The following is a 21,740-nucleotide window of genomic DNA, read 5'->3' on the forward strand; positions in this document are numbered from 1 at the left end:
AGGGTGAAACCACTGTGAGACCTTGTCCCACCCCATCATGTGACCGGTGGAAGGCACCCGAGGCAGTGAGTGGGGGTTGAAGCACCTGGTAATGCATCTCAAGACTCCACTGTAGGTGGTGGACAGCTGGTGTTGCCATGGTCGTTCACAGTGAACGATGTCCTCTTTTACCTCCCCTTTAAACCACCTCAGTCTAGAATGTGAACATTGGAATCATTGAAAGAGTGTGCTTTTCTTCTTCAAGTGAAGGTTTATGTTCTACAAGGTTCGAGGTCTGAACATATCAAACACTGTGCTGTGTAACTTGTGTTTGGGAGCTTGTCCTTGAGTTGAACCAGTTTTTGTTTAAGAGTGTTGCTGAGTCTAAAGTGCACCTTGGCCTATGTGACGACATGATCAATGCTAGTCCAACTACCCCGAGGACCACGTCTAAAGGGGACAACACCCACTAAGAGAACAGAATAAACTTTCTGGGAATTTCCTACCTGGATGATTGAGTATGCATCAAGACAACCCCCACTAGGGGTTAAATACCTGGGACTCTCCACCATTTGCTTTTAGAACCAAAGAGGCCTCTTGGATGAAAGGTAAAAATGTCTTCAGAAAATTTAAAGAAGTCCAATTGCTTTCTTTTCTTAAGCACTCAAGACTACCGTGACCTGGATAACTGACCCTACACAGACAATAAAAAAGGTCCTACATGCTAATGTGATTTTGCAATTCTCCAGAAGGATATTTGAGAACTGAGAAGTCCATTTTGCTGGATATTTGGGAGAGGAATGTTGTATTCTTGTGGACTCATGCACCTCTATACAATCAGAGATGCAGGCTTTTGAAGTGAGAGCTGATAACCTCTTAACCTGTCTTTAGTTCAAAGGATGTGGGGTCCATGTTTTCCAAAAAGAATTTCGATTCCTAAGACAAGGAATTTTCTCATTTTTCAACTTAGCCTCAGGGTAGGAGTTGTTGTTGTTGAGCTGTTTTAGAACACTGGTCAATTAAAGTGGCATCATCCTAAATTTATGCCTTAATAGGATCCAAATGTATGTTTGTTTGTTTTTTTTAATTCATCCAGTGAAATGAAATGAAAAGGGAAACCTGAATGGTAACAAAAACTTTTTTTTTTCACGCCAGTATGGTGGTGTGGTGGTTAGCACTGTTGCCTTACAGTAAGAAGGTCCTGCACGTGTTACTCTCCAGGTAGCCCAGCTTCCTTACACGGCCCAGAGCTATGGAGTTAGTGGGTTAAGTTACTTGCCGTTTCTGAATTGTCCACAAAACATATTAAGGATTGTACATTAACATAAAACTGTTGTCGGAACCACACTGAACTTCACCACAGAAACATACACACACACGCACACACACGAAGAGAGAGAGTATGCATAGTATGAGAACAGGACAAATCAACAACTGACAATGACTAATTAATATTAAAATCTGTAAAATAATGTATTGTTCGGAGTTTAGCCTGTTACTGTTACTATTTTTACCATTTCTTCTTGGAGCAACTGTAACCCACATAATTTCCTTAGGGATTAATAAAGTATTCTGATTCTGATTGTTTCAGGATGACCTGCCATTATCCAATGACACATCTGCTTACCTGCATCTTTTGCTCGTTTCTCCTCTCTTCTCTTCTTCTTCTAAACTGAGCACCTGATGGATTTGAACTTTTCTTGTCCATCTTCCAGTGGTTATAATTTTGCACTCCAGTATGAACACCCATCCCCCAACCCGAGAATCACCACAACATAACCTAAAAGACCTACACCTTAGTTCACAGATTCACTTTGTCTAGGGTTTATTTCTGGGATTACACGTAACCCAGGATTCAGATCATGAATAAATAATGGGCTTGGATTTACATCATTATGAATGAAATGTGCTATTTGGCAGCAGCCGGCCCCCCTCACCTTTCGACGGGTTGTGTGTGAGACTTTAAATCATCAAACTGTAAATTATAAATTTTAAACTGTTATTGATCCCTTTACCCCTGGTCCTAAAGTGTATGTTTATTTTCTTACTCTTCTTATATTTATTGTTTGTTTGTTTAACTGCACTGCTGTAACTGGAGCCTCGTCGTCTCCTCTCTCTATATACTGGACTGTATGTAGCAGAGATGACAATAAAGTTTTACTTTGACTTCGGCAGCAAGCAGGCGCACCGAGGGCTCTCGCGCTCACTTTTCGCGTATTGAATTTTGAAAAAACATCGGTGCAAATTATAAGTCTGTATTATAATGTCTGGTGTTTTCGTGTTTGTTGTTTTGTTTTTATTTTGTGAGTTGGTTATCCGGTCGTTAAGTGATGACGTGACGAATCCTACTTTCGGGCCTAAAGTAGTCTGCGTTTAATATGGCTTTTGTGTTGTGAATGTGGCAGGATGAATGTTATCCCTCGGTCCAACCCACTTTTAGCCTGGCCCATTAGGGGGCGCTGGTATAAATAGTGGCCATTTGAGTGTCTCTGCATTGCTTGCCTGTGATCTCCTTTTTGGTCACCTGACTTCCTCGGTGTGGTAGAGATCGTTTGTGGGTTACTCCTCTAAAGTCTCCATCGCGGCTGGTCGTAGCTATAGAAGCCTCCTCTGAGCTATTCTGCTTACATTCTATGACCCGGCTTACTTGGAAGTGTGGACCTTAGTTTTGCGCTAAGCTACGCGAACTGAAGTGCTGCTGTTTTGCCTTGCTGTGCTTTTACCGTCTGTTCCCGTTGTAAGAATTCTTTCCCTGCTGCTGTCAGCTTTCACAGTGGACGTCGGCGTGGACAACGGCTATATGCATGCCGGTTATCGGAGTCAGCTGGCGTGCATATTGATTGACTGTTAACTTATCGTCGTGTGGACGGCAAGTTGGAGCAGTACGGTGATTCCGTTTGCTCCAGATTTTAGAGTTTTATCCAGATTGTATGTTGTTTTATTGCTTTTGATTTGTAGTTTGGATTTTTGTTACACCACTGGTGGGAGGCCCTTTTTCTAGCTGTAGATCACCAGTGTGGTCCTGCAGTTGGGTTATCCCCCGGTGCTACACATTAGTTTGTTGTAATATATTAAAATTTTCTTTGTTTCTTTTATTCAGATGCGGAGTGCCGACGTGGAGGAGACTAGGGTGCCTTGGTGGTGGGATCCCTTGAGTGTACACACCCGCCTTGTTTAGTTTATTAGTGTGATAGTGTGTTGCACCTGTGTGTTGGTGTGTTTTCTTTCTTTAGTTTGTGTGTGGCATCCCTGCCCCTCCACTGGTAAGCCTCAGCTCTGAATACCCTTTTAAGCATATTTGTACTTGAATATTTATGATTGTGCTTTTATATGGTGTTTTAAATAATTATTAATAAATTGTTAATTTGTTTATTATTGAACCTCGTCTCTGGATTGAGTATAGCGAACCCAAGTGCCTTTTTGGTGATTTAGTGTTACTTTCAGTATTCTCTGGGTGAAATTCCCAGGGTGGCGTTGTCTTTTTAAAACTGCAAAGAGTATTTACTTTATATCCCAACCTCGTCTCGCCACATTAACATGTTTAATGTTTTGTATTTTCTTCTATTTAATCTCAAAAAGCTCAGTGAAAACAGTCAGTGATCACTGTTGACCTCCCTCTGCTTTTATTACCGCTAATCATTTATTTAAGCTCAGTTTTTAAAACCTTAGGATTTAACTACAGCCCATGCAGCAGTATATGAATGACTAACCTCGTATTGTGGATGGATTATCTCAGTTGCTCTCCTGGCTGAAGTTTGGTCCTTTTACAGCATCCTGCCATGCGATTGCATTTGTTCCTGACCACCGAGAACACTCATGTTAACTTTTATCGAGTGGAAAAAAAGTTAGCTTGTTTTTATTATGCTAACATAGCTGTGTCGCTAGCAGTCACGTAGCACATCATTATATACCAGTTAGCCAAACTTCAGTAACCCTACAAACGTCACTGCTGTTTAGTTTTCTGTCTTCATTTACGACCATGGCTCAGGGGGTTGGGAATCGCATCTGTAACCGGAAGGTCGCCGGTTCGATCCCTGGGCTCTCTGTCCTGGTCGTTGTGTCCTTGGGCAAGACACTTTACCCTACTTGCCTACCGGTGTTGGCCAGAGGGGCCGATGGCGCGATATGGCAGCCTCGCTTCTGTCAGTCTGCCCCAGGGCAGCTGTGGCTACAACTGTAGCTTCCTCCACCAGTGTATGAATGTGAGAGTGAATGAATAGTGGTATTGTAAAGCGCTTTGGGTGCCTTGAAAAGCGCTATATAAATCCATTATTATTATTCATTTATGTTGGAAATGATAACAGAGCTGTACGTTTTAATTTGTTTCCAAAACCCCGCAGTCAGGACATGCTATATACTGGATGTTAAACTCAATTGTTACACCTGGTAGAGCAGAACGCTGATCATTTTATTAAAGATGAAAGACTTTAGACAGTTTTTCAACTCTCAGTAATGCCATAGTGATCGTTTGATATATGGACCTGCAGCGGAGTTTAGGCCCAGACACGGCTAGTGACGTCAGACCTAACGACCGGATTAGATGCCGCTCCAGCCAGCCAGAGACTCCCCCGCCGCCCCGCCCTCTCCTTCCTGTGCCGCAAGCAGCAGGCGAACCTCGCAAACGGAGGTCACCCTTACTCCCAGCAAATGGGCGATAGAAAACCGATCGGTGCCTATGCCATTCCCAGTATGCGCTGGCATGACGTCAGGGCAGCATGAATACGAGCAATTTTTTTTTTTTTTTTTTTTTTTTGCAGATGCCCATGATGCCGCCCCCCACCACGATGCCGCCCCGGGCAACCGCCCGTGTCGCCCTTATCAAAAACCACTACTGGGTGTGAATGGTCGTCCCTCAGTGTTAGCCCTGTAGCAGGCTGGTGATCTGATAAGGATAAGTGGAAGAGGATGGATGTTGGTTTGTTTTTTTTGAGCTGGCTGTGAACATCCTTTTAGGTTGAATTTTAACATGTGGGGTTTTATAACGAAATTTTGCAATTCACTTTTGAAATCAGCCTCAAGTGGCCACGCTGGGAACTGCAGTTTTTGGCCTTTGCATGTTGGCTTCATTTTTCAGCCCTGCAGGTCGCTTCTTGGGTTACAGAAGACTGTTTCACTGGTTTGCAGAAACATTTGAGACACTGTCTCTTAACCTGTTTTCTCTCCTTGGCTTTCCAGTCTTCTCTTCACTATCAATAAACAATAAAAGCCCTCCCAAAATACACTAAAAAATTTACTGTTTTTCTGTTCTGATTTTATATGTAGCAGCTAGTAGATTTCAAATTATCTGGAAAACTGACACATGCTGATAAATCAGCTAATACTAAAACTCCCATAATTTTTCAAGGGAGCAGATTCTGATTGTGCTGTATCACAGACTTCTTCTGCTCCCTTTATTGTTCATCACAGCAAATCAAATGCCTTTATCTCATCCTGGCCTTACCATCCTCCTCTGTCACACCAACCCTCTGCATGTCCTCCTTTGTTATATCCCTGAACATCCTCTGAGGTCTTCCTCTTTCCTCCTGCCTGCCTGTTCTTTATTCAACATCCTCTGTACAGTATATCCACTATCCCTCCTCTGCACATGTCCACACCATCCCTTGTCTCTCCCACTTTGTCTCCAAACTGCTAAACCAGAGCTCTTCCTTTAAAATAACAAAAATCTTATCATCTCCAACTGTTCAACATCAAGCTCTACCACATCGTCCATCATCTCACAGCACTACAGTCTCGTAAACCTTCCCTTTCAGTTTTGCTGCTATCCTTCTGTAATCTCCACCCACTCCAACCTGTCTGCACTCTTTTCTACACCTCTCTTGTGCACTCTATGTTGCTTTGGGTGTAACAGTTGAAAATGCAAAAATGAATAGTTAACTCCACAGAGCATTTGCTCTGCATATAGTGGGGGCTTTTTGTTCGTTAGAACATTGTGTGTTTTAATTGCACAATAAAACAAGCAATTAGAATAATAAAGCCTCTTTAATGTGGGAAACCTGTCCACAGTTTTAATAAATAAATATATCATATAAAATATAATAAATAATTATAAACACAGAAAAGGCTCACACTGTGGTATACTATTGAAGAGACACTGTGGGAGGGAGGGAAACGGTTCATGTTCCTGTATGTCTGTGTCCTCAGGCAATACTATACTTTGCATTGTAGGACATATTCTCCTCTTTTCTTCTCCTGATCTGCTCTTACACACTGGAAACTCCTGTTCCTCCTCATCTCACCTTTGCTCACTTCATCTCTTTCGACATGTTTTGTCCTTTTTTTCCCCTTCGGTGCACTGATGAAAGGGTCCTATAGGACCCAGGCCACACCTTAAATTCACACACACACAATGGTGGTGGGTTAATGCACTATATAAAATGTCCACACACATGTGCAGACAAATAAGTAAAAGTACTTTATCGCGCATGTGCAAAATGCACATGCTTGCATGTGAGGATGTGAACGCACAAAGCAGGAACTTTTAACTCCCACACACATTTATATTTAGAGGGATCACAGCTGAGACTCACCAAATTGTCTTTCCATCTGTGTCAATACATAAACTTTGAAGTGTGACAGGAAGGTGTGTGTGTGTGTAAGTTGTTGCAAGTCTTTCCTGAGTTTTTTCTTCATCGTTTCTTTTTACTTCCAAAACCCCCCCAAAAAACTCCAGAAAAGACATTTGGAAATGACGAGTGCTTACAGCAATCCAACTCATATTACCTTAATCTTGTTTGGCCTTTGCTGGGACATTAAAGCAAAGACATGCAAAATGGATGTTTACAGTGAACATTTCATGACAGTGTACTCAATTGATGGCTATGCCCTCTTTACACTTAACACTGGTTGGTTAAGTGCTCTCTTAGCGTAGCTCCTCTCCCTAGAATTTTCTTTTTAGTCAAAAGCCTATTATTAAAACTAAATTAAAATTTCAGTCAAAATTAACACTGCAGATGAAGCAAGAATGCAATTAAAATATTTCCCACAGTAACAAATTGCTCACACAAATTTTAGCCTAACGCTAACCACCACTGGGACATGGCGTGCGAGCACCTGCCTCCACTGTCAAAGTTCTAAGTAATGTGCTTAGCAGTACAGACTGATATACATACTTGGGGATAACAACTCTGACTATGCTAGCCCTGTTATTTGTTTCCTCGGTGACCCTAAAACTGCAGTAGACTTTGAATATATATAAAGGACTATTTTCTATCTTTTCCATTTAATCCCTCTATTTAGCCAGGCTTTCTTGACTGTCCTGAATGCACACACCATATTAGTTACATTGTATTGCTGGAAGCATAAATCCAGAGACCACTATCAGAGCCAACATACACTGAAACATTTTGAAAAATGCACCAAAGTGTGCATTTTAACATGCTGAAGATTTAAGTATGGGTATAATACCTCACTTAAGAAGCTGACCTGTGGACCAGAAGACATACGAAAAAATGAATTTACTTTCAGGTTCACAGTAGTTTTCAGGGACCTGTCTTTCTGAATGTTCTTTTGGGCTTTTTCCCTCCCTTTAATTCAAACTAGGCTATGTTCTCCTGATAACACATGAGGCAGCCTCAGTAGTCCTTTGGACAACTGCGGTTTAATATAAGAATTTAACAAAAGAAAAGAAAAGAAACAGAAGCGATACAGTGGGATGAAAATGTATTGGGAACAGTCAAATATTATGTGAGCACAAGTTGCTGCACAGGCTCCCAAACTCGCCCTTCCTTAATCAGCCTTCGGTCGTGTCTACTGTATTAAAATAAGACGTTTAACATTTCCATCATGTCTGGTTGCCTGATGGCTGGTTTGAACTTTCTGAAGAGAAACAAAACTCGATGCTGACAATCTATTTCTTGGATATCCTGGAGGGAGCTGCACTGTGACGAATTCTAGAGACATTTTGACTGTTAGTCCCCCCCCCCCAAAAAGTCACACCAGACAAACAGCCAGCTGATTTGCAACAGCAAGGAGAATGCATGCTTCATTTAGGCAAGATCACAATGTAACCAGTTCTTTGTTACAGTGTATCAAGATTTTTGAAACACTTGAGGAAAAGAACAGCAATCTCTGGTATAATCCCCAAGAAGCACTGTCAGATACAATAACTAACTTTAAAAGATTAAAGTAGTTCATTCAGTATGTGACTGTTAAATTTATATTTGCATTAGAATGCTATGTTCTGGCCACTAAAGCAGCGGTCAGCCTTCTTCTTGATTATCCTTTAATGCATCTACATCCTTGTGAGGAGTTGATTGACTGCCTGGCTGCTTGGTGCACCCTCCTCTCCAGACTCCTCTTCCATCACCTTCTTCTGGAACTCCTGCATGAAAAAAAAAGACTCAGAGTGTTTGAACATTAAACACTTACACATTTGATGATTGCTAGGTGCACAATATGTGTGTAGACAGCAATGGCATAAACCTGACCAGCATAGGAAAAAAAAAACCCCCTGATAGTGATATTTGACTGAAAGACAGATCAATGATCTTTTGGCACCAGAATGAATGACATAATGACAAAGTCATGAATATCGCTTCAAAGCTACTCACTAGTCTCTTTATCCAGCACCTGATCAATGACCCTAAATTGTAACTGCTCTGTAACTTGATGACTTCGTCCATGACCGCTCAGTGTCTCATAAACTCCATGTCCTTTATAAAAAAAAAAGAAAGAAAAAAAAGAAGCTTTTCTGTGTTGCTGGAGCAGTGAAACTCTAGAAGCTTTGCGGCTGCTTAGGCTGTCGCTTTGTGGTGTTGAATCTCGTATGGTTAATGTGAATTTCAGCACAGCAACCACATCAAACAACAGCAGGTGCATGATTTTCACATCAACAGTTGGTAATGAGATCTGGATGTGTTTGCCTGTCATCCTCACCCTGAATCTGCGCAGCCTTGCCAGTCTGTCTTGCAGAGTCTTCTCCTGGCTGGAGGTCAGCTCTGCTACATGATTGCGCCACAGCTGCTCTTTCTCCTGAAAGACCAAAATGCAGTTTTAAGATAGACTATATATAAAAGATGGACACATTTGTCTTAGCTGCTGGTTTTGTGAAATCCCTTCATTCCTTTTGAAATCAGATGTTAAGAACAGGAAGTGGTTCTTACTGGGGAAACCAAGTACATGGAATAATACTGCATGGTAACAAATTGTCAAACTCATTTTACACTGTGGGCCACATACAGGCTGCTTTGATCTTAAGTGTAACTCTCCATTCTGTCAGTGTAAAGAATCTGAACTGTACCCTGCTTACAAGCAATATTCCATGTAGAGTAGTCCAGCAGCTGGCACTGCCTTTTTATACTCCATTTGTCTTAATCAGCCATGAAAAATGAGTTTAACTACATCCGTAGTTTTCATAATTACAACAGTAACACGTCTGCTGACGGTTAATGTTTCAACCCAAAGCCCCTCTGACTGATCCTCACAATGACACTCCACAATCATCAAAACTTGGCAAATTGCTCCCACAAACTTGTCAGTGGAGTTGAGACGGAAAATAATCAACTCAATTTGTCAACTTGTCAGTGATCGCCCGTCTGAGCAAATTTGCACCAAGAGTGCTACCCCATATCCCTCTCCATAATCATTCAAAGGCCTTTAAAGAAAGAATGTCTTGGTTGTTTGTCTGGAAGAGTGTGTGTGTGTGTGTGTGTGTGTGTGTGTGTGTGTGTGTGTGTGTGTGTGTGTGTGTGTGTGTGTGTGTGTGTGTGTTCGCATTGACTGTGTAACTGCTTTCACCTTCACTCCATATGTGTCAGCGAGTCTTCCTCTTGAAACTGACTGACATTAGAGCAAATGGCTCCCTCGCTCACATCAACTTCCTCTAAACATTACGGCTCCCCAGACCCACACACAGCATGACGGGAACGTTAATTAATGACAGACGCTGTTCATTGAGCGCAACTCGCATCGGCCTTCTCTCTCACACACATGTGTGTAAATTCTACTTAAAAATACACACAAACACACTGCAGGAAATTGGATCCAAGAGATTCAACAAGAGATTCAAATTCGAGGTCAGGAACACACCCGCCAGCAGACCCAGAACTTTTCATCACACACACACAAGCACGCCTACTTAAGGCTCTGCGGTGCAAGCCCAGCAGAATGTATGTCCTGTTATATCACTGTACCAGGGGAACTTTAGCCATCAAAATAATCCTACAGAGCCTCAAAATATTATGGAGGATTAAGTGAGAATGATTGTGTATCTTTTCTGTTTTTCTGTCTTCTGAACTGTTTTTTCTTAGATTTATTTCCTCTCTGGATGTACTTGCTTATATGAAGAATTACAGGCGGACACGTGGATGTAACCTCCAGGTCTGTGAAGTAAAACTTCCATGGCCCTGCTGCTCACAGGCTTTACAACCTCTTACATACTTTGAGTTTATGGTCTCAATAACTTTTAAAGTCTCATTCCAATTAAAGTGAAACTTTATAACAGAGCAGGGGTGTTAAACATAAGGGCCAGAATCAGCCTGGCAAACACTCCAATTTGTTCCACTGGATGGATGGTTTTGGAAAATGTAAAGGCAGGTCTAGATTTTGGATGTTTAACCCTGTAACAACAACTACATTGCATTTGATACATACATAACAAAACAGGAAAAACACAGTTTTTCAGACCTCTACTAAATACATTCACCCTGAAAAAATGAAATAAATTGCAATATACATGTTTAAGCAATAAATTGCCGGCTGTGACTTTTAGTACTAGTACTAGTAGTAGTAGTAGTACTAGTTTTTAGTTGAATTAACCTTTTAAAGTCTGAACTATGAAATAATTGCCAGAAAATTTAGATTTTGGGAAAAAGGAGTGTTTGGTAAACTTTCTGATAATTTCTTTAATTAAAACGAATTTGCATATATAAGTTTAAACGTGAGAGTGAGAAAATGTACCATTTTAAGAAAAATATTAGCTCATTTTGAATTAGATGGCAACAACACAGTTTGGAACAGCTTAGACGAGGTCATGTTTATCATTATGCAGCATCCCTCTTCTTTTTACAACAGTCTGTAAAACAGCGGTCCCCAACCCCCGGGCCTCGGACCGGTATTGGTCCGTGAGTCGTTTGGTACCGGGCTGCGAGAGTTGAGGCTCAGGTATGAAATGTATGGTTTTCAGGGTTTTTATCGGTTTTCAGCGTTATTTTGTTATCGTTTTTATCGTTTACTCGGTTTTCCTGGGTCTTTTCACGTGTGTTATGAATAAATCTTCTTTTTTTCGGTACCGGTACTAGTTTTATTTTGTTGTATTTATCCGCGACACCTTAAAGGCCGGTCCATGAAAATATTGTCGGGCATAAACTGGTCCGTGGCGCAAAAAAGGTTGGGGATCGCTGCTGTAAAACATTTGGAAACTACAGAGACCAGTTGCTGTATTTTTGAGAGCACAGTGTTGTCCCACTATTGTCTGATGTAGGATTCTATAGTTGCTCAATGGTCCCCGTGCATCATTGCTGTGTTTTCTACTCCATGATGAGTCAGATGTTTTAAGCTGGTGAAAGGTCCGGACTGCAGACAAGCCAGTTCAGCGCCTGGACTCTACCTCAAAGCCGTGCTGTGTTAATAGCTGCAGTGTGTGGTTTAGTGTTCTCTTGCTGAAATGTGAAAGGCCTTCCCTGAAAAGAAAAAAAACATCAACAGGATGGGAGCATGTGTTCTAAAAACTGTATATTGCTGTTGCTGTTCCAAATGTGCAAGCTGACAGATCTGTATGTACTAATATACCCACATACAATCAGAGATGAAGGCTTTTTAAAATGAAACTCCTTTCAAATTTCAAACCATCTAACTACAGAACAGTTTTCCCACTTTGCCTCTGTCCATTTTAAATGAGCTTTAACCTGCATTTGTGGATGGTGCAGAGAACTGTGTTCACAAACAATGATTTCTGGAAGTGATCCTGGGCCCATGCTGCGATTTCCAAGACAGAAAAAATGCAGTCCTGCCTGAGAGCTTGAAGACCACAAGCATCCAAAATCAACTGTCACTGCCACTGTCTCCAAACCCCATCACAGCAGGTCCACCATCTTCTAAATTTGCCCATTTACTCTTGCTCCTTCTGTCATAGCTATCCAGATTCTCCAAATCTTTTAATGACATCAAGTACTGGAGATGATGAAAATTTTATTTTGGGGAACATTATTCTCAAAATCGCCCATCTTTACCTCTGAGAAACCCTGCCTCTCAAAAAGACTCTTTTTTTATACTGAGTCATGTTACTGACCTGTTGCCAATTAACTTTTATTTCCCCCAGCTTTTTTGATATGTATTATTGCGATCAGATTCAAAATTTGCTAATATTTTTATTCAAAAATTTAATATTTTCTTAGTTTAAACATGTAATATTTTTTCTTTTGTACTGAGAATAAAGAAATGGATCTAGATTTTCAAATCATTTCATTCTTTTTTTAAAAAATTGTTTTTAAATTTAGTTACATTTTGTTTTACAAAATGTAACTAAATTTGACATTTTGTCAATTGAGGTCGCAGTTCCTAATTAACCTTCATCTTGGCTCTAGTTAAATGTGTCCTGAAAGCAGTCAAAGTGCAGCTAATGAACACATAGTACAAAGATGTACATAGTATGAAATTTAAAGTTGCTAACTGCAATTCAAAGGCTGGAATCAAGTTTTGATCGCTGCACAGTCCTGTCTGTTTTTTGTGTAATGTTCACTCAAGACTGAGTCACAGCAGCTTTTGTTAGTAATCACTAATAATTTGGAAAAAGTTACAGAAATATGTAAACAAATGTGCGTTCTCTCTCTTTCTGTTTTTAGCAGTTTACATGCCCCCCCCCCCCACCCCCCTTGTGCAGATGACACTAGATGACAGAAGGTCATAATTATTGTATTTCACAGGAAAGTTATATAAGCATTTTAATCTGCACTACATGTGTGAAACACGCCAAAGTTTGGACGTCAACTATAAAAGAACAAATATTTGGAGGAAGGTCACACTTGGTTAACGTTGGTCTGTCATCTCGCAGAAGACTGGAGATGCTATAAGCCATTAAAGAAACTAAATAAAAACGTACTCCCACAGGATGCTGCGGGAACTGAAAGGTGAAGAAAGGTGAACTCCATCACTAACAGAACTAACGTGCAGACATTATTTGTATAAAAAACCCAAAGGAATAGCTTTCAACACATATAGGGGGAGTTAACAGTAAATATGAGCTAATAGACTGCATACAGCTATCATTAGTTAATTACTAAGTACTGAGAGTGAGACCCTCACCACACGAAAATCTCCTCTTTTCAATTGAATTCAGTTTTATTTATACAGCGCAAAATCACAACAGTCGCCTCAAGGCACTTTATATTGTAAGGGGTAAGCTTTGTGTTCAGATAAACTTCAGGTTGACAACTTTGGCAATGAACAAAACATCACTTTTGACAAAGGCTCTCAGCAAATTCCATTGGTTCCAGGAGTTTTCAATGCGTCCTATTGCTAATTAATATTTTAGCTTTTCAATCTAAAAACTAGGAAACTCTGAAGAAGTCAGAAGTCTGTCTATCCAGTTTGCTTCAAGAAGGAAAGATGCCAGACACATGTTGCCATGTCTTTGAAGATCAGCTCTGCGTCGTGCGTTAGAATTAGAGATATAAAAGGATGCTGTAGCTGACCTGTTTTTATGCTGCACCCTATGACTTTTTTCAGGTTGTCAAAGGAATGGGGGGAAGAGGAAAAATGCACATTCCTCAATAGATGGTTCTGAAGGTCAATGTGATAATAATGTTATATAGAACTATAAAATAAGTAAGTTAGCCTGTTGTAGTTTATAAAACGAAATGTTTTTTCTGTGAGATTTCAGTTGCTTGTTCGGTTTGTCGGACAGCAGAATGCCTCCTAACCATTAAGGATTCTGGCTTATGAAGTGTCACCTGGTAGCAATCAGGATGGTACCTGTCCTATTTAATGTGAAGGACAAGATGTAGATGATCTCCATTTTGCCCCATCTCATCAAAGAAAACAGCAGCTTTCCTAGGTCTGGTTAATGTACGGCATGATCTGTAACATGAAAAATATGCATGCAGCAATGAACTATGCTAAGGTTTTCAGAATTTTCACTACAGATTCATAATTTGTATGTGTGTGGTGTTTTTTAAGGACTTTTAATGCAGCGCCAAAGTTGAGCAGCACAAAAGAATCTAATGTAGCCAGTAGTACAGTACTACCACTGTAACTGCCTCCATGTCTCTGAACCAAAGGCCTTTGATTTAGGTGATGTCAGATGCTTATGTAATACTTAAAAAATGTTGCTTGTTCTTGCAATCACTATTCAGTGAGTTTGCCTATAATAGTACATAATTTAGCAAAAACAGGCTCTAAACCAAGAACTTTTTGCCCCAACTTCAGAGAACTAATTTGGAAATGCACAATATTGAAGGCAGACAAGTATGCACTTGTCTGCCTTCACACGCATTCACCAATTTCCTTCGGGGCCAACCTTCAGGATCAATAAAGTTTATTGAATTGAATTTGAACTTGAGTGTCATCCCATTTTTAATGCATAGGGTTTAATACCATGTTGGCCCACACTTTGCAGCTATAACAGCTTCAACTCTTCTGGAAAGGCTTTCCACAAGGTTTAGGACTGTGTTTATGGGAATTTTTGACCACTCTTCCAGAATCCCATTTCAGAGGTCAGACCTGGTCTGCAGTCTCTGCTCTATTTCATCCCAAAGGTCTTCTGTCTGGTTGAGGTCAGGACTTTGTGCAGGCCAGTCAAGTTCTTCTTCACCAAAGGTATAATCATCCATGGAGTTTGCTTTGTGCACCAGTGCACAGTCATGTTGGAACAGTAAGGGGCCATCAACAAAACTGCTTCCACAAAGTTGTGAGTCTGGAACTGTCTAAAATGTCTTGGTATGCTAAAGAACTAAGGGGCAGAGCCCAGCTCCTGAAGATAACCTTACATCATAATCCCTCCTTCACTAAACATTACACTTGGCACAATGCAGTCAGTAAAAGTACCGTTTTCCCTACAAGCACCAAACCCAGACTCGTTCTTTGGATTCCCAGGAAAGCATGATTCATCACTCCAGAGAAATGCTTTACACCACTACATCTGACACTTTGCATTTTGCTTGGTGATTCAAGTCCTTTTTCAAGGACTTTCAGTTGTCCGAGACCAGGCTATAAAAATCAGTAAGTCCTGGATGCAGCTGAATTAATTCCTCACGACAAGTGCAATTGTGAGGAATATACAACTGGACTTTTTGCACAGGTGGCATCCTATCACAGTACCAATTCATTCGGAATTCACTGAGCTCCTGAGCGTGCCCCATTTTTTCCACAGATGTTTGTAGAAGCAGTCTGCATGCCCAGATGCTTGATTTTATCAACCTGTGGCCATGGAAGCGATTACCTGAATTCGATGACGTGGATGGGTGAGTGAACACTGGCAATATAGCTTAGGTTTAAAAGACACCCATCTATTAAGTTTTTCGTTTGGTTATTTTGGTTGAATTCATTGTAATGCACTCACTTAAATCTCCATGTTGACTTGTCAACATTACAACGGTTTTCTGGTATTCATATGGCTCGACTGACACATTCCAGTGGTGAGCACGTGTGACATTTTATACAGATTAACCCTTGTTTAATGAAGACTGGAGGTCTGTTTGGGTTCAGGTTGCTTTTCTGCATTGGCTGTATGTTTCTCTGTGTTCTCTGTGCACATGTCAGAGGTCATAAGTCACTGAGTCCATGCACATTTGTGTGTACTTTTGATGTGTGGCTCTGGGTTAAGTTAGGGTTCAGCAGAAAGTACATTCCATACTGCTGTGAGAGTGACTGTCTACTCTATCAGGGTAAATGTTGTCATCAGCTTCCTGTCTTTTTATTTTTTCTGCAGAGAAGCAGAAACACTGACAGCAACAGCAAGCCCTCGTCCCCTGTTGACCTTAACACGCTCTTGTCAAAAATTGGGCAACTGCTCAAAGCGTCCACAGCTGTTTAGTGTATGCTGCATTCCAAGTCCATGAGAGTGTCCATCTGTTTTGGCAACTGTTTATGTGTTGTGTTGTGTTTTGAATAAATCCGTACTATCAATGCAAAACCACTTTCTTTTGTTTCATACTGCCAAATGTCTATTTCATTCTTCTACTGCGTGTGTGTCTACATGCTCTCCCAAAGCGACTGATAAACCCTGGCAGTCTTGACAGAGGGCCAGAATTGTGTTGCCTAGACTGTTAATTCCAGGAAGTCGATCTGATTTTGCCCTGAGCAACAAAGTGAACCTCAACGGTAGATTAATGCTCATTGATTTGGCGTCACACCACGGCCCGTCTACTTGATAGTTCAGCTCTCTGTTTCCATCAGACTGATTACTACAACCTGGTCTCACGAAAACCTAAGCTTGCCGTCTTAAAATGTGAATAAATGAGTCACCTTCACAGTGTGTGTGCCTCACAAGTGAAGGAAATAAAAAAACAAACAAAAAACACTGACTTCACATTTGGTATTTGCTAATAACTTAATAAGGAAGATCATTTTCACACAAAACCCTTGAAAAAGCTGTTTAAAAAGTGTTATGGAAAGCATCCTCCCAGTCAAGAACATTCAATTATTAAACTCTGAAAGGCTAAAACAGTGCCTGGTTTCCAATAAATAGCGCTGATGGCCAGCTTGATCTATCACAGCACCGGTCACATTCAGTTACTATTGCTTGGCTCCTGTGTCCAACCTGTGTGTGTGTGTGTGTATGTGTGTGTAACAGGCATGTGGTTTCTAAGAAGAAACAAGTACAAGCTGTTGAGCCTAAGCTGCTGTCAGTTAGCGCAACCCTTCATGCTGTGCCAAAGGTTGGAAGTGAAGACTATGTTTGTTTTGCAGATGTATGGACTTGTAGAGTGTGAACCATCCAGTCATGTGTGTATGTGTGTGCACGCGTCTGCTCACCTTCTTGCTCTCCTCTATTTCTCTGAGTCGTTTTTTTTCCTGCTGCTCCTGCTCTAATCGCCTGCGGACCTAAATCACACAGACACACATACATGCACATGCACACACACACACACAGCACACACACACACAAACACATGGATATACATGAAATTTGTGCACATTTGGGGTGTGATATTTGATTCGGTCGCACTTGCCATACCCTCTCTTCTTTCCTGTCTCTCCAGTCGTTCCCTAAAGCCGCCGCTCCTTCTGTCCTTTCCGATGTTCTCAGAAATGCATAGTCCTCCTCTTTACACAAACCTCTCATTGACTAGAACCAGAAAAGTGGCTTTTGTGAGTGTCATGAAACAGCGTCAATGCTGGAACACAGGCAATATGGTGAAGTGGTGAAAAAGTAGTCCCTTGGTGGTGTCTGGATATTTTCAGTATTTCAGTATTCAGTATTTATTTCTTACTAGAGACTCATTGAAGTTACATTTCTATGTGGCATTCATTCTTACACACACCACACTTTATGATTCACATAAAGCTTCTGTTCATAGTTTTATGCCACATATGTTACTGTAAGTGCAACACCCATGACTAGATGCTAATGTCCAGTGATGCACGCTAACAATGCTAAATGTTTTTTGTCTAGAGAACTGGCAAGTAGGTATTTGATTTGGGTAAAATTACCAAATACAAAAATAAATGTATAAAATTTTTAGAAAAGTTTTAAAATTCATTTATTTTTGTGTATTTTAATTCACTTTAAGAAGTCATCAGATTTCAGTACATAAGGGTTAACTTACTTGCCTTTGGGAAGAAGCCATAGCATTCAGAGGAAATTTAGGCACAGGGAGAACATGCAAACTACACACACAGAATTGCCATCAGTGTTTCAATCCAGGAACCTTCTTGCTGTAATGCCACAGCGTTAACCACTGCCTCACTTTGCTAGCCTGCTGCCTGAGTCGGGATGCAGCCATTCATTGGTTTTTCTAACATGTTAATTATGACATGTTGTTTTTCTTGTCTGAGATTATTTTTTTACTTTAACTTTTTTACACCACTACATTTTCTGGAAGGTCTGAATAGCTTGTAACTTTGTGGTGACTGGTGACTGTTTCCCCCTTGGGCTTATTGACAGCAAAAGACATATAAACCTGCACTTTACCATGATGCCTGCCTTCCCTGCTTCCTTCATATTCACTGGGTTGAATCCAGGTTTTACAAATGTTCACTTATATAAACTTGAAACAGTCAAATGTAGGACATTGTCAATATGTAGGACAGTGGGACAAGAGATAAGTGCTGCTTCATAACTAGGTCACCCTTTTACTGGGATCACCAAAAGGTCTCATGAATATAAAAATGACACTAAATGACATCTGCTATGACCTCAGCTGCCTCACAAGATCTCAACCCAAATGACAAATACACATGTGGAACAAATGCACCGAGGAAATGGAAACTGTTTATTTGATTTACTGTGTTTCTTTTCTTGGCTTTTCTCAGAATTGTTCTACTTTATGTTATCTGAGGATAATTATCTATCTAGTTGGTGAAGAATAAATATATGAAGAAACTTTCAACCCTACACCCATGAGTCTTCAATCCCAGCAGCATGTAACTTACCTTTGACATGGGAATGCCTTGAAACCTCTTCTCGTGCGTCATCTTAAACAACAGATCTGCGGCTCATGACACACAGATGTTCACATTTTATTAAGTCTCAGTGATGCTTTTATGTCACACATTTAATTTTCTTTCAAAATCTGTGAAAACTTTGTAGCATTTAGAGTTAAATAGCTAATCAGAAATTAGCTCAACTCACCTGTAGGTCAAGAAGAACTGTGTCCTCTCTTTTTACACACTCTTTCGGGTTCAGTGTGTTTTGAGATCTTTCTCACCCCGCTCTAATTGCCTCCTCTTCTGCTCAGTCTTTTAGAATACCCACAGATGTGTCCTTACTCAGCTCAGAGTCCCAACAGAAAGCTGACGATCGGAGTCATGGACGTTTTTGTACAGTAACAGTGCAACACTTAAATGCTGGTCATTTCCACAGTGCAGTGATAGAATTGCCACTATCCTGCTAATAAAAAGTCAGGAAGCCAAGAAGAGCATAATAAATAGGTGACGCTTTTTAAAAATTAAAGTTCGTGGGTCACTGTATCTTAACCACGATGACACACAGTAAGAATTAAGTAAAAAAAAAAAATTACCCTTGTTTTTTTGTTTTTTTTTTAAAAGGTACAGGCACATTTTAGTCTGTATGCTAATCGAAACAAACCAACAGCTTACATCATTTAATTTAACTATTTAATAAAAAATATGAATCTTTGTATCCTCAGGTATAGAAAAGTACCATTTTAATATGCCCACATGGGTCAAAAATAATTGTCAGCATTGTAAATATACAGCTTCATTTGTCTTTGCAGTTGGCATTCTGCTGCTGTGTTACCCTCCCCCATCTGGGATGAGTAAAGTTCATGATACTCTGTTATTTTAATTACTAGTATTTTCAGCAGGCTGCTAAAAAGGAGCCTGACAGCCACATTAGCTGCTCCTGTGATGGATATGCAGCACTGAGGCTCTGAGTGTTTCCACTGAACACCTTCTACCACAGTGTTGTTACATTGTTGCTGTATCAATTCAGATCAGGAGATGTGACCAAGAGAAGTCAAAGCTGAGTGAAACTTTTCACAGCAGGGATCACTTCCTTTCCAATTTCTCATTCAGATTCAATGAGACATTGGATTCTGTCTATAAAACACGATAAAGGCATGAATTTCAGTGCAGATATTTTGCATGAAACAGATCGCAGTAGTTTCCTGGACTGAAGAATGAAGCCGATACTGATGCGCCAAAAACTGCATCTCCTAAAACGACCACTTGAGGCTACCTCCAAAGTCATTCTGGCATTAAAATGTTCTCATGAAAAATCTGACACAAATCATTCAACAAGTTTGTGCTTCAGTTTTAACAAGTAAAGTTCTGATATTTTATTATTCTGTTACTTAATAAAATCAAACACAATAACAACAACAAAAATAAACATGGTGTTAATGCTTAAAACTATAAAGTCCAGAAACCGTCTTTTATGTACAGTCTGTGCTGCTATATGAACTTTGAACTTTATTTGCCAGGAACTTTCCACAGATAACAAAACAGTGATATACGAATAATAAAGAACTACAAAAACTTCCTGGTAATAGTTCATTAAACCTCTTTTTAGTTTTCTTTAATAATGTCAAATATTTGAATTTCCCTCAGACAACTCAACTTTGAAATTATTTGTACAGCAGCAGAATACAGTTATAGTCTGGTGTCTATGCATCAGAGTTCATCACTCTTTGGTATATGGTATGGAATTGGGGGTTGCTGAATAAAATCCAGCCAAAGGTGGATGACGAGGTGGCGGAGGGGTTGGAATTGCAGGTAACGATGCAAGGCGACGGTGGAACTGACATGTCAGAGGTAGATATTGGTAAGTGCAGGATAAATTGACCACCAAATTGGGGGGTTACTATGTAACTCACACCAATGGACTATAGGTTTAAAAACAAAAATTTATTTCTGTGGACCACATGAACAGACTCTTTCTCATGCTCCTTTTGCTTGTTGCTTTTTCACTGCTCGTCTTTGAGCTTTCTCTTTACCTCCACTGGTAAGGCTGATGGTCATTCTCTCTAATGCTCGTTCTGCCATAGTTTATGTCCTCTGTCCTCCCCCTAATTGCTGTTTTACAAATATAACTGTAGCTATAAAAAAAAAGCTTTAAACAAGTTGGTGACCCCAGGAACAAAGTCACAGAGAAAAATCACATAGTAAAAGACCTCTTTTTATTGTAGTATGCCTGCATGCGAGTCTGAAACCCGCACAGCCTAAATGAAAGCCATGCATGCTTTGTCCTGTTTAAAACATTTGGTTATAATCAACGATAATTGAAAGGCGACGATCCTTCAGCACTGTAACAGCCTAACAGTTACATGCTAACTGCATTAGTCCTGATCATAATATTGGATGGAATGAGTAAGAAATAACTATAATGACAATAATATCATGGTACGGCTTAGAAACAAGAAACATCTTGAAATCAAACACCAATCACGTAAGAATACAAAACCTCTGGATATTCATCAACTTTCTCCACTGAAATACAGCATAAGGAAATGTGATCCAACTTAAAGTATCAGAGGTGGTTATGCAAATGTCTTTCACACAATCACTATTTGCAATGATTTTTGAGTATTTTGTTTGTGCTCCATCTCATCCCAGACTCACAACAGATGCTTCTCCATACATGGATTCAGTCAGTGTCATTATTGACCTCTTGGACTCTTTCATGCCACTGTAATCCATTTTTATTAGAACAAGTCTTCACGTTGTCTTTTATGGGCATGTGGGGAAAAACACACAGAACCAAACTTCTGTTTTAGGATTTTCCTCACTTAATAACTATAGGTTACAGAACAGAGTGGGTTACAAAGTGTACTTACTTACCATTTGCACAGGCTGGGTGTGTATATCATTTAAGGAAGAATGCTAAACTCCCACTGGGCCTCTGATTCTAGTTCCCATCCTTTTTTGACCAGTGGCATCAGGCTAACCAAGGTAGCCCAGATGTCTGTCACATCCTACAGCTTCTCCCTGGAGGCTCCCAAAATGTCTGAGAATGTCGTTTCAAGAAAAATGAGGCAGTTGTCTGGCAAATGCCTGACGAGTGCATGTTTTTAATTCCAACCGATGAGTTCGCTAATGTGAACACAGACAATGTTCTTAATGAAATGAAATATGTTCAAAATGTATACTCGCTTTCATGAAATTATTTTTATATTTGGTAAATGGCCTGCACTTGTCCCTTAGGA

The 21,740-nt window shown here is 40.2% G+C and overlaps 1 protein-coding gene and 1 long non-coding RNA gene across 3 annotated transcripts; one reads left to right on the plus strand and one right to left on the minus strand.

Moving 5' to 3' along the window:
* Positions 1–2,379: 2,379 nt before the first annotated feature.
* On the plus strand, positions 2,380–3,359 carry LOC308400404. The gene is made up of 2 exons (XR_013972375.1): positions 2,380–2,907; positions 3,080–3,359. It is a non-coding gene; the product is annotated as an uncharacterized lncRNA (long non-coding RNA).
* Positions 3,360–7,930: 4,571 nt separating this feature from the next.
* On the minus strand, positions 7,931–19,100 carry LOC308399161 (uncharacterized protein). Of its 2 annotated transcripts, none has more exons than XM_080886197.1 (6): positions 18,707–19,100; positions 18,508–18,569; positions 17,090–17,200; positions 16,888–16,956; positions 8,854–8,949; positions 7,931–8,299 (listed from the first exon to the last, which is right to left on the minus strand). In XM_080886197.1, exons 2-6 carry the CDS (start codon positions 18,547–18,549, stop codon positions 8,210–8,212), a joined length of 408 nt encoding a protein of 135 aa, XP_080742323.1. In that variant the 5' UTR covers positions 18,550–18,569; positions 18,707–19,100; the 3' UTR covers positions 7,931–8,209. The 2 variants fall into 2 exon arrangements, with proteins under 2 accessions (XP_080742323.1, XP_080742322.1); XM_080886196.1 differs by having other exon boundaries at positions 18,508–18,563; positions 18,707–19,089.
* Between the last annotated feature and the right edge of the window lie 2,640 nt (positions 19,101–21,740).

This window comes from Rhamphochromis sp. 'chilingali' (genome assembly GCF_963969265.1).
Source record: "Rhamphochromis sp. 'chilingali' genome assembly, chromosome: 7".
Lineage (NCBI taxonomy): Eukaryota > Metazoa > Chordata > Actinopteri > Cichliformes > Cichlidae > Rhamphochromis > Rhamphochromis sp. 'chilingali'.

Excerpts from the sequence above, each read along its gene's own strand:
- LOC308399161 (XM_080886197.1), bottom strand. The coding sequence starts at position 18,549 with ATGACGCACGAGAAGAGGTTTCAAGGCATTCCCATGTCAAAG. Across the intron at positions 16,957-17,089 it reads GAGACAGGAAAGAAGAGAGG|GTCCGCAGGCGATTAGAGCA; the intron begins GTATGGCAAGTG and ends TGTGTGATTTAG. Across the intron at positions 8,950-16,887 it reads AAATAGAGGAGAGCAAGAAG|GAGAAAGAGCAGCTGTGGCG; the intron begins GTGAGCAGACGC and ends TTGGTCTTTCAG.